The sequence below is a fragment of the Ictalurus punctatus genome, chromosome 14 (assembly GCF_001660625.3).
Source record: "Ictalurus punctatus breed USDA103 chromosome 14, Coco_2.0, whole genome shotgun sequence".
NCBI lineage: Eukaryota > Metazoa > Chordata > Actinopteri > Siluriformes > Ictaluridae > Ictalurus > Ictalurus punctatus.
The window spans coordinates 21216288-21229096 of record NC_030429.2 but is presented as its reverse complement, the minus strand read 5'-3'; the positions used below and the strand labels follow the sequence as shown (position 1 = coordinate 21229096).

Here is a 12809-nt window from a genome sequence, read left to right as displayed (position 1 = left end):
GGCAGAAAACTGGAGAAAAAAATAATAAATTGAATGGCATCCTCTAATAAATTGAATGGCATCTTCTTTCTGATATTTAGACTTTTCATTTTTTTTTTAATTTTTTTTTTTTTTTTTTTTTTTTTAGATATTTAGTAGTTTCTTCACTGCCTCTTTGTACTGCTGCATGTTGTTCTCTGTCTCTCCCTCGTTCTTCAGCTTGGTCACAGAGTTTTTGTACTCCTGCACCTCAGGTCGTCCCAGCAGCTCCTCCCGCGCCGATTCCTCATCCTTCTCCTTAAGTGGATGCATACGCAACAAGGTTTCTAGAATATTCTTCTGAGAGGGGCTGTCCTCCCACACGTACTCCTCCATGTCAGCGCGCGTCTTATCTTTCTCCCACGCCTCTGTTTTCTGAAATAGAGAAGCGGACGGGAATAGTGGGCTGGAATGGTAAAACCAGGATAACACCAGAGGCACATCACTGAATAGTGGAGTACTGATAATCCTTGCTGCGATTAGCCTGCTGAGGTAGATCTCCCAGCATTTCAGAGTAATCGTAATTGTAAAGTCAGGTGTTTGAAGATCTCGCTCATTTCTATGTTAAAATCGATCATACTCTGCATATGCAAAAGCTGCTTTGTTTGTTGCCATATGATAGCGATTATTATAATTATTATTATTATGCGGTCTTTAACATCCTTGCAAAAAGGATAAAAAGACAGTCACTCACTGCAACTTAACCACTGTGCTTTAGGCAACACTTACAATAATTAGATTTTATTAAGATGTTTCTAATGTGTTGACCCTCTGATTGAATTATGCCCTGAATTAACAAGGCAGCGTGATTGATTGAAGACCAGATGACGTGATTACCCTTTAACGACAGAGAATAAAGGTTTACTTAAAGAAGCCACATGCGTTCACTGTTAAAAGGCCGGAACAGTCACTAGATTACATCAGTGTCTCCTAGAAGTATTAATATATCTAAAAAAAATAATGCTAATTTCAAAATATAGGAGCTACATATACATTTTTTGGGATTACATAACATTAGGTATCTACCCATCTAGTTCAAATTAAATCTACGTTTTGTACTTAAACCAAAATCCAGTAGTAGAAGTAGTATTAACTTCCATCTTTTCTTTTGCACAGAATCTTGAAAAATCTTGAAAACTTTAAAAAACAAAACAAAAAAGCATTTAAAACAAATCCATTATCTTTTTTCTTCCTATTAGTTTGAGTGCTGTTTAAACCAATAGCAATGCATTAGTCTGTAGCAGTATTAGTGACTAAATTAGGCCTTAGAGATATAATCACCTCTATGGTCACTAACAATCACTACCATTGTTAGCTCCTTCCCCCACTTTTGCGACTCAACGTCACTAGCTGTGCCGGGCCATTCGCTGGCACCACTGTGGCAGCCATTGTAGCCGCAAAGGCCAGTGGACACGATTACGCTTCCCAGCCAGGAAGGCTAACAATACCCGACCATGTCCTTTCTCCAATAAAGCTGTATCCTTGGAGCATAGCTAAGGCGCATGTTACAAAACACATAGGCCATGTGGTCCTGTGGGAGCACAGCATGCTGGGAAATGCACCTGACTGATTTAAGCGATTTGAAATCGGCCCTCCTGGTATTCAGGGAGGACTTGAGGAACGTAAGGGCAAGTAGCAGGGAATAAAAAAGGGTTTTGTTTTAGAAGTGAATATTAGGACATTTGTACACAGGGGAAAAAGTAGGTAAGCTGTGTGCTGGTAAAGGGTGTGGTCTTTTGGGTGCAGGAGTGAATTTACAAAATGTGAGAAGGAACAGATGTCAGAATGCGAGAAGTTCAACCGTATAATATTCATTCAGTCATTCCCCGAAAGCAGTGTCCTGTCTACTCTAACTTTACACTGTAGTCATTTTAAGCCTCTAATTGTACTGTTTAAATAGGAAATATTCAATGAGTCATGTCTGAGCTGCCTGTTTGTTTAATTCATCCACTGATCTGAATAAATACTGCGTATGCTTCTTAAGATACAAACAAATCTACAACTTCCTCTTTGTTGCAGCAATCATGTATTTCTACACAGGAAAAATAAATAAATCAGTACTGTTGAAACCTACAGTACAGTGATACACGTGCACAAGTCCCTCAAGATGGAGGTGTTCATTCACCACTACAGACTAAATAGTAATCCGTCTCTTATGCATCCAAACACTCAAGCCAAAAGCACACCATCACACATGCTCTCTCTCTCCTAACTCTGGAGGGCCGCCCTGTTGAGTCCGCCATGGTGCATTGTGTAGATCATGGAAACACAACTGTCAGCAGGCCTTCAATGAAACGAGCGAGGATACAATAGAAACCCTGAAAAATTTATGCCTGGGAAGAAAGACATACCGCAAGCTGTTAAAATCCTTCAATGTATATTCAACTCGCCAGCTACAGCTTTGATATCAGTCCAGATATCCTATGGAATAAGAGCGTCGGCATCACACGCCTTACGCTAACGCTCGCATTTCATTTATTCAAAAGGAAAAGCGAATGGACTTACCCAGGACTCGTGGTACAGAACAGTGAGCAGGTACATGGCGTAGTTATAGTTCTGCTGTCTCAGTGGACAACTGTAGAAACACAGTCACATGACACTTTAGACAATAAAAAAAAAAATCCAAAAGAAAGATATGAAAATGTTTTACGATTAATAAGTTTATGTTAAGGGAGCGTATGATTTGAATAGTACAAAGGTTACGATCACCCGAAGAGAACTAACTACCTTAGTAATAACCTACATCCAGTTGTAAAATGCGCCTTAAGTCATATGTACAGTATAATTAATACATGTTGCACCATCTAGGCGTAGTGCTACGCTAATATTAAAGCTTAACCCCAGTCAAAGGTAGGTATAAACTGAAAAATCCTGACTAGTTTCCAAGGTGAAAATAAAAATGTTGATACAATGGCATGTCCAATATACAGCCTACATGATCGGTGGACTTTCAGGCACGAAAAAGTAAAAGTAATGAGACAGCACCAATGCTGTATCCTCTGGATATATATAGAGAACTTATCAAAAGATTTTCGAAGGTCTTTCCATTTTTTCCCTTCACTTCATTGACTGTCCGATTTCCTAATCCACCATTTACTAGACGTCTGTTTTTTGTTCCTTATTAGTTATGGCGTTGTTTTGTTTACATACTAAAATATGGATATACTTCCTGTTGAGTTCAGTAATTTATCTGAGTAATTCCATTTTCGCTTCTTTGGCTCAGCACGCATTTTTAATCTATTCGTTGGTGTCAGTGAATGTAAATTTGTAACCACAGCAACGTGAATGGCGCATCACTGTGGTAGACAAGGCGTCGCTGCGCCTGTAGTTTTAGATGGTGCAACAGGTATAAATATTTCATCACAAGACTGGGCGCAGCTAAGTCTGGCATAGGACTTACACCCAACTTTTTTATTTATTTTTTTTATGTCCAGCTGGTGCAACCGGTCAGGTGATATGATAAGTCAGGTGATATGTCTACGGCCATGTCTGGGAGATTCCTCCAGACTGATAATGACCCAACTACCATGTCTAACCCTGGTCTCAAAAACTTCTGAAAAGCTGCTAGCTCACAGGCACCTCTGACAGGCTCCGTTAGCTCTAAAGGAGGACCTGACGAGACATTTCAACCACGCCAGCGCTCCATGGCACGTGTTTCAGCTAACATGACAGATCACATGCAGGTCAGGCTAAGCCAAATGTCTGCCACTAATACCTGTAATCATATTGCTGGTGGTCTCACTGGATGAGATTTACACCCAGATGTGCACTGCCTAAGCGCTGAATACAGATGCACCGAGGACATTGCTGGCGAGAACTTACTGCATGCGCTCACAATACACCAGGTGTTTTACTGCTAGCTTTGGACCAAAACTGATCCTTTGGATCAACTGATCCAAAGCTGCTGTGGCTCAGGTGGTAGAGAGGGTTGTCCACTAATCGTAGGGTTGGCGGTTCGATTCCCGGCCCACATGACTCCACATGCCAAAGTGTCCTTGAGCAAGACACTGAACCCCAAGTTGCTCCCGATGGCAAGCTAGCACCTTGCATCGGGAATCATCGTGTGTGAATGAGACACAGCGTAAAGCGCTTTGGATAAAAGCGCTGTATAAGTGCACCATTTAATATATAGAATCTGCTCAATCTGTGGGAACAACTTGCTCCTGGGCCATGAGGTTTACACACGCCAACAAGTGTAGTTAATACAATCTGTATTGCTGTGCGAGACTCCGCCCTGTGTGCCCAAGTTGCTTTTTGGGCCTGCCAGGTGTGGTAGGTGTCTAAGTGCACCGTGTCAATCTCATGGGACAAGCCCAATGAGTGCCTCTACCCATGAAAGGCAGAGGTTAGTGATGGATGCTTTGTTTGCTCATTTGGCAGCGTTAGGGTCTAGTCGATATTAGACCCCAACAAACGTACTCTGACCCAAGTAAATATTCTGTCTTGACTTTCAACGTAGACTGCCGTTTTCAGAGAAGGGTTTTATGAGTGTCCAGTGTAAAGTCTGTTCTGTAAAATGGGCTTAAGAGGAGCATTCAATAAAAGCAAGTGAAATTTGAATTGAAGGTTTGAATTATTATTTTAAAATATTCCATAAATCAATTTAATGTGCCTAGATCTGCATTATAAATAAGGACTGGTAACAATCTCGTGATTCTCACATCCGCATCTCAGGCGACTCCACATGTAATCGCAACTCCAAGCTTGAGACCCTGTGCCTTACAGAGACTGCTGCTGATATATGTATTTTATTTTTTTTTAAAGGTGAGAATGTACAGTAGTGTAGGCTACCTGTCAGTGGTAATGGTGAGTACGTCTGTTTCTTTGCTGTAGCGCTCTCCACTCAGTTTGATCATTTTCTTCCTGGCATGATCATCTAGATTTAAACTGGACAGCTTTACCTGAGGCAGTAAATAAACATTAAAAATACATTATTATTCTGTTTTCCACTGCAAGTTAGAGTACATGTTGAATGCATTTACTGTATGAATGTATGGAATAAAAAAAAAACTTAAGCAAAGTTGAAATATTGTGCACTGTAAATATATATATTTATCAAAATTTTTTTACTCTAATTCAACCAGATTTACAAGACAAATGTATCAGTGCACTCTATGAAAAGATGATATTCAAGAGTAATAGAAAGAAAAAACAAACAAACAAACAAAAACCCCACCCACATTCTTTTGTAATACTACCATTAAAAACCACAATATTGACTGTACACTAACACACGCCAGACTCCGCGGTCTTTTCTCATCTAAACTTTCTTTTCTCTGCCATTTTGGTCAAGAAATCATTGGGTTCAATTCAGCTCAGCTCTTTATAGAAAGCAGAAGCTAACCAGCTTTTCAAATTTCACTGAAAAGCTTAATGATAGCTGAGAACAGACGACTGAGGTGTTAAGACTTCCCTGTCCTCCAAAGCCTCGTCAGTGTCAGCCAATCAGGAACTCTGCTCAAATCTACCATGACATCATTACTTGGCTAAGCTCGAAAGTTCCTATTTTGATTGAGGAAAGAGAGAGATTACAGCCATGTGTTCCACATGTGCACACATCAGCGTCATTTCACTCGTGATGTGTTTCAGCCAATCGTTTGGTTCCTAATCAAGTAGGATTAAAGCACATTCCTGCATCAGGGTCTTAACCTAAATTCAAGTGTCACTTAAGCAGATGGTGGTAGAGAAACGGAAAACTATTTTTCTCTGATGCTGTATGGAAATGTGTGTTATATATATATATATATATATGGCTGCAACTAACGATTATTTTGATAATTGATTAATCGATCAATTATTTCTTCGATTAATCAATTAGTTGGATAAAACAGGCAATTTTAATTTTCTGTATTTTTATGAAATGTTATTTCACATTCTGCCCGATGTTTTCCTTCAAACATTGTACAAATTGAAGGCTATGAAAAAGGTATTAAATGTATCCATGCGCACTATGCTATACATTGTGCGAAGGATTAAAAAAAAAAAAATTAACATTATATTTTGGAAGAAAAAAAAAAGTTAAATCACTATATTAAAAATGATAAAAAAGAAAAACAAAAGGATAAACTAAGTGTTAAGTGGTAAGAGGTTGAATGTTGTGCTGTAACACACACATTCACTCATCTGAACAGAGTGAAGTTACTTTATTCTGCAAATATGATGTTCTAACCCCATTACAGTTACCGCTCTCATACACTACATAATTACTTTTGTTTCTAAATATCACTAAGTACAGCATCAAACAACATATTTGATCAAAATGAATATTTGCGTCACAGTTACTGAGCTTTATTTCTATTGCGCTCTGTTGTGGCTGTGGCGCAGGTTGTAGAGCGGGTTGTCCACTAATCGTAGGGTTGACGGTTCGATGCCTTGTTTTTTTTTGTTTTTTTTTTTTTGTTTTTTGTTTTTTTTTACACGTGGACAATCCATTTAATTTTTAATACAAAAGATTTTTAGACAGAATGAAAATTCATATATTATGTGATTTTAAGAAAAAAATTAATAAATCAGAAAATCTAAAGAATCTGGATGTTTTAAATCATTTATGCATGAAAGGGTTAAGGGTTAACATTAAGCAGCAAACTGACAGAGAAACAAACTCTAAATTAAAAGAGCAGTTAAATGTAAACCCAGTTGCTCAGATATGATTAAACATTACTGTGACTTTACAAGCAAAGAACTTTCAAAAGACAGGAAAGACATTTGAACATTTAGACAAGACTCACCGTGAGTGTGACAATTCGAGCGTCTGGGTTTCTGAGCGAAGGTCCAGCAGATACATAGTCCTTAGTCTGTATCTGAATGGGGAAATGCTCCTTACACTTAGCATCAGAGTCCAGAGCGGCAGGCCACTCAGTGCAGAACGCTGCAGCAGAGAGACGCAAAGAAAACACAACCTCAGTGTTCCCGCAGAACAATAACAATAATGCAGTAGTGAACAAATATGTTCATCGCTACCGATAAAATGACGGACAGACTTATAAAAGACGTACGTTTGAGGGCCTCGCAGTGTTTCTTGATGGCAGCTGGGGTTAAGTGCAAGAAGTTCGGAACCTGTAAGATAGTGACAGGATGTTGATTCGCAAAAAGTAAAAAGGTACCCAGTTTAAACGCACAAAGACTGAGCACTGCTACTTTACATGAATCATATTTGATGGAGAAATACATGATTTTTGTGCAGTGTTGAGCTAAATTGCAGCCTTATGTTACTTTACTACTTACTTCCAGGTTCTAAATCACTTGACAAGTTGAAAAGATAGTGGACAGTTTGGATTTTTATATATTTTCTCTACAGAAAAAAGATGAGTCGAAGACAAGCATCAATATGGTATACTAAAAGAGTATATAATAAGCCCTGCCCACTGCATACAGACTCTAAAATGTGTTTTTTTTTTTGGAAGAAAAACTACATTTAGGCTTTAGTGATTTGCAGACTAGCAAACTTTGACCTACCAAGATTTTAACTACCCCAACAGATTAACTAGCTAACCAAGACTCTCAAGAGCGTCAGTTAATGAGTGGGGAAAAAAATGATCTCACTTGGACTTGGACTATGGCATGGTTTTTGGTGCTACTGGATTGGCTACAACAGCAGAAGACAAGGGAAGTGTAACCAAGTAACAGGGAAGAAATGATACACGTGACTATTTTTCATCTGGTGAGTTTCTTATAAACTGAACAGATGCTGGGTTTTTTTATTTGGTGATGGTGTACCAGATAACCAGCACTTTGGGCGGCTGTGGCTCAGGTGGTAGAGCGGGCTGTCCCGTAGGGCTGGTGGTTCGATGCCCGGCCCACGTGATTCCACATGCCGAAGTGTCCTTGGGCAAGACACTGAACCCGAAGTCGCTCCCGATGGCAAGCTAGCGCATTGCATGGCAGCTCTGCTACCATTGGTGTGTGTGTGTGTGAGAGTGTGAATGGGTGAATAAGACACAGTGTAAAGCACTTTGTAGAACCGCTAAGGTTAAAAAAAAATATATAAAAAAGCGCAATATAAGTGCAGACCATTTACCAGCACTTACTAAAATGACAATTGTTCAGTGGCACAAAGCACTGTTCTGGGCGTTTTAATGGATTTAACAGAAATTAGAATGGATTTGTTAGATTTAACTGAACTGCTTAGTAAACAGTACAATGGACTGTATCAACGATGTATCAATGTATTCATGCGAAGTCAAAGTTTAAACAGCCAGTAACTACGGAAGCCCTAAGAGGCCATGCATTACTATTTTTTCCGTTCTTGTATTCTCGTGATCTCGACATAACATAAGGTGTTTTCTCACTACGTCATTTTTTCACCAGAAAGTCTCGCACCTTGTGAATGGGACTGGTGTAGCATGCACATTGCCGTCTTCGCAATCATAAATTTTAATAACTGCCTGATGTATTGGCACCCTGTCCAGGGTGTACCCCACCTTGTGCCCGATGCTCCCTGGGATAGGCTCCAGGTTCCGCGTGACCCTGAAGGAAGGATAAGCGGTATAGAAAATGGATGGATAGATGGAACTGCCTGATGCACAGATGGACTTTATCTCGTTGTAGACCGGACAACCTCATTCTCCAGTGTCGGATAGACTATTTCAGCCTGAGTGAGTCCCTGATCAAAGTAAAAACGAACGTGTTCGTCCATGATGCTGTGGGATTGTGTTAAGGTTTTGCTACCTCCAGAACAATAAAAAGAACATTTTAAGTTGAGCACGCAGAAGAGTCGTAATCATGAGAAAACAACTGTTTGTTATGTGGAGATCACCAGAAAATTAAGTCATGATCATGAAAGAAAAAACAAAAAAACAACTTATGTCAAGATCATGAGAAAATTTAGAAAATAATAATAATAATAATAATAATAATAATAATAATAATAATGCATGGCGTCTTAGAGCTTAAGTAACACTTCACTTCTTTCACTCACGTCGTGTTCTGCTTGCACACATGCTTTGGCAGAAACACAGACTGTCATCTTCCTATAAAATTTTGGTCCTCACAAAAGAAAAACACTTCTTTTTCTTCTATTTTATTATTTTGAGAGAACATTAATCTTATCTCACATGTGCACACCCCTAAGAAAATAATGAGATTAAAACACTCCTGCATATGAGCTGACAGTCTAAATTTTAACCACCATTTACAAAGCCAGGACAACAACATGAAGCAGAAGCTTGTCACAGCTATTATGGCAGCGACTCTCACCTTTATAAGTTCAAGATTTCCCTTTTTCTCAGGAGGCACCCCTCTTTTTACTGGGTAGCCCATTCGCACTGGTAGTGGCACAGCATCAGGTTTAAAAGACTTAGCAGTGGGATAAACAGCAGTCCAGTCCTGATCCACCACCATCCGCTCTGACCGTGGTTCTCCAGCCTGCGTATCACAGAGAAAAAAATCCTCTAGCAATATCTGTGAATACCTGTAATTTTGAAGCCCTTAACGGAACACTGTAAGAGGCAGATTATAGAGAATACAGCAATAAATCAGCACTTGCCACCCGTCTCGGCTTCCTCAGACCCCGACTGCCCCTCTCTAATAAACCTGAAAACGAAATAAGGACAGCCGTGAAAATGATTTAAGGGTTAAAGTGTCATTAAAGGTTATTGTTACTAATGAGACAGTAATAATAGATAAATGAATAAGCAAAATAAATAAATAAATAAGAGAAGGTGACTTTGAGGTAGTTACAACAAGTATGACATGGAATGAATGATTTTATTGCATGAATTAAAAGATGTTACAGTGGACCATCTCTTTAAACATTTCGGCCTCTGAAGCCATAGCGCATGTGTGATTTGCTCCATCTCGTACAGCTTCAACCATCTTTGGATCCAAACATTGTATGATGGTGGGTCTGGTTTTAACCATCAGAATGTGATACAATTAATAGCGGCTGCTATTGGGATTTGTAGCAGATATATTTTAGCTCTACGCTCAAAGCCTTTTGGACACACGCCAAGAAGAACTACTTTGGAATCTTTGGGAATCTCATGGTGGAAGATTTTTTTAAGAGCATCAAATACATCCTTCTTTTCATTTGGGCATGACCACAGAATATGGGTGTGATTACTGTGCCACTATTTTAGAGCCTTGTAGTAATTTAATACAGCAGTGATTCCCCAACCCTGCTCCTGTACCCCCTGCACCTTTCAGTGTTTTTCTTGCTGATCCAACTTATTAGCTAATTACTGAGTTTAAGTAGGTGTGTGTGCAGGACCGGGGGTACACCATGACCTGATATGTGTTAGCCAAAAAGCTTGTTCCCTTTGTTAGGGTTTGTGAACAAGTTAAAAATATCAGTATGAGCAGAATAACTGGTCCATATGGACAGGACAACAATAGGAAAGTTTTTCTGTTTCTGTCACTATGGTTATGGATGTTCAGCTAGGGTGAGATGAGAGCTGACTCCAGTGCTGTCCCGAACGCTTCGGTAAGACCTACGGTCCTCCTCCAATTCAAAACTGAACAATGTGAATATGTCTCTTGAAAGTTTTTTTTTTTTTTTTTTTTTTTTAAACAGGCATTTGGGACACAGCATCTGTTTAATACAGCACACCATTCTTGGTCCTGGAGTACAGATTGTATTGAACATGTTAGAGTTTTCCTTGCTTTAACACTAAACCTCTTCAATTCAGGAATCAATGTTGATTAGCTGATTGGATGAAGCAGGTGTGTTATAGTGTAGTATAGTATGGTATGGTGTAGTGTGGTATAGTATGGTGTGCTGTAGTATGGTATGGTATAGTATAATATAGTATTGTGTAGTGTGGTATAGTATGGTGTAGTGTGTTATGGTGTGGTATATTATGGCGTAATGCAGTATGGTATGGTGTAATGTGGTGTAGTGTAGTATAGTATAGCATGGTGTAGTGTAGTATAGCATGGCGTGGTGTAGTCTAGTATGGTATGGTGTAGTGTAGTGTAGCATAGTGTGGTGTAGTATATTATGGTGTGGTATAGTATGGTGTAGTGTAGTGTAGTATGGTATAGTATTGTATTGTATTGTGTAGTATAGCATGGTGTAGTCTAGTATGGTATGGTGTAGTATATTATGGCGTGGTGTAGTGTGGTATGATGTAGTATAATATGGTGTGGTGTAGTGTAGTGTAGTGTAGTATGGTGTAGTGTAGTATGGTATGGTATAGTATAGTATAGTATTGTATTGTGTAGTGTGGTGTGGTATAGTATAAGATGGTGTAATGTAATATGGGATGATATAGTATGGTGTTGTGTAGTATGGTGTTGTGTAGTATGGTGTTGTGTAGTATGGTGTTGTGTAGTATGGTGTTGTGTAGTATGGTGTTGTGTAGTATGGTGTAGTCTAGTATGGGATGGTGTAGTCTAGTATATATGGTATAGTATATTATGATATGGCATGCCAAGGTATAGTACTCTATAGTGCAATAGCAGAATGTAGTATGGTATGCCATGGTATAGTATAGAATAGTTCAGCACAGTATAGAGTAAAATAGTATGTAATCTACCAATCTGCACCATGAATCTTCCCTATTTAATTCAGACTAAGCCTACAGTTTGTAATAGATACTGGATTTCAACATTTTGCATTCTCACATGTACACTTGAGCTAAACTGTGTTCTTGTGTGCATGTAAACTCACTCACTCACTCTGTGGGTGTTACAAATGGGAAAGCCATCCTTAACTATTATCATCTATACTGTGTCTAATGCATCTTATCTGAGCGCTGCATACATTAGTACTAAACAGTATACTAAAACAGTACCATCACTGATACTGTACTATTTCTTAAATCCAATCTAGAGATCAGACATCACACCGTTAATAAGGATCAAACCCTCACCTTGCCTCTCAGCGCCATTGCTCGTCGGCAGTCCGATGGAGTATGCGACTCTTTGGTTAAGTGCAATAAACGTGTAAAATCCGTTATTTTTGCAGTTTAACCTAACTAAGGGCGACAACACGGGGCTGAGCGCGGAAGCCGCCATGATGCCTGTGTCCGGGAATGTCACGTTACGTTAGAGGGCGTGCAGATGCACTGAGCTTCAAATCATCTCCACACCGTGTCCTTCGGCGGAAATGCGATATAGAACAGCGCCTTGCACAGGAGCATAGTGAAGGAGCGTGGCAGCGTACGGTGGCCCAGACGGCACATATCCGCACCTGTATTTAAATAAATAAATAAATAAATAAATGAATGAATGAATGGTTGTTGCTCACTACGTCCATGCTACAGAAAATGTACTGTAGGCTACAAAAGGACTAAGAGGACTAACATGACTTAAACCTAGAAACCTTAAACCTTAAATTCATTTAATGCAAATCACAGACACACACACACACACACACACACACACACACACACACACACACACACACACATATATACCTTCTGCCATCATTTACACCTCTGAATGGCCATGTACTGAAGCACTGTGATAACATGAAGTTAAAAATGACCTTATATAGCTATGAGAATTGTTTTGACTCAGGTCAGCGGTCATTTGCTGCTATTGTCCAGCATGTTCGACACCGTACACAACAGCATTTCACCTCGCGTATTCACTGAGAGTAGGATAATGGTTGAGAGGCAGAAATTTGGCGAGTAGTTGATGCAAGCCTTTTATAATCAATCAGTTGACATACGAGGAGGCGGGAATTACAGAGAGGGACTTAAAGCAATGTGAACATGCGCACACTGCTGCAGTATTAGACCATAAGCACATCATAATGAAACTAAAGCCGAATCCTGGATATTTTCGCATTTTTAAAAATCCCGGCCGGATGCTTTTTTAAGGTCTGAAATAGAGGACATGTCTGGGAA

The 12809-nt window shown here is 39.4% G+C and overlaps 1 protein-coding gene across 1 annotated transcript; it reads right to left on the bottom strand.

Annotated features, from left to right (window-relative positions):
* Nucleotides 1–108: 108 nt before the first annotated feature.
* On the bottom strand, nt 109–11979 carry mrps35 (mitochondrial ribosomal protein S35; the record flags this gene model as incomplete). Its single annotated transcript, NM_001201214.1, is given in 8 exon segments — nt 109–393; nt 2524–2593; nt 4810–4919; nt 6747–6886; nt 7014–7074; nt 9214–9381; nt 9503–9549; nt 11829–11979. Coding segments are annotated over 8 exon segments (1011 nt in total). The 3' UTR covers nt 109–123.
* Between the last annotated feature and the right edge of the window lie 830 nt (nt 11980–12809).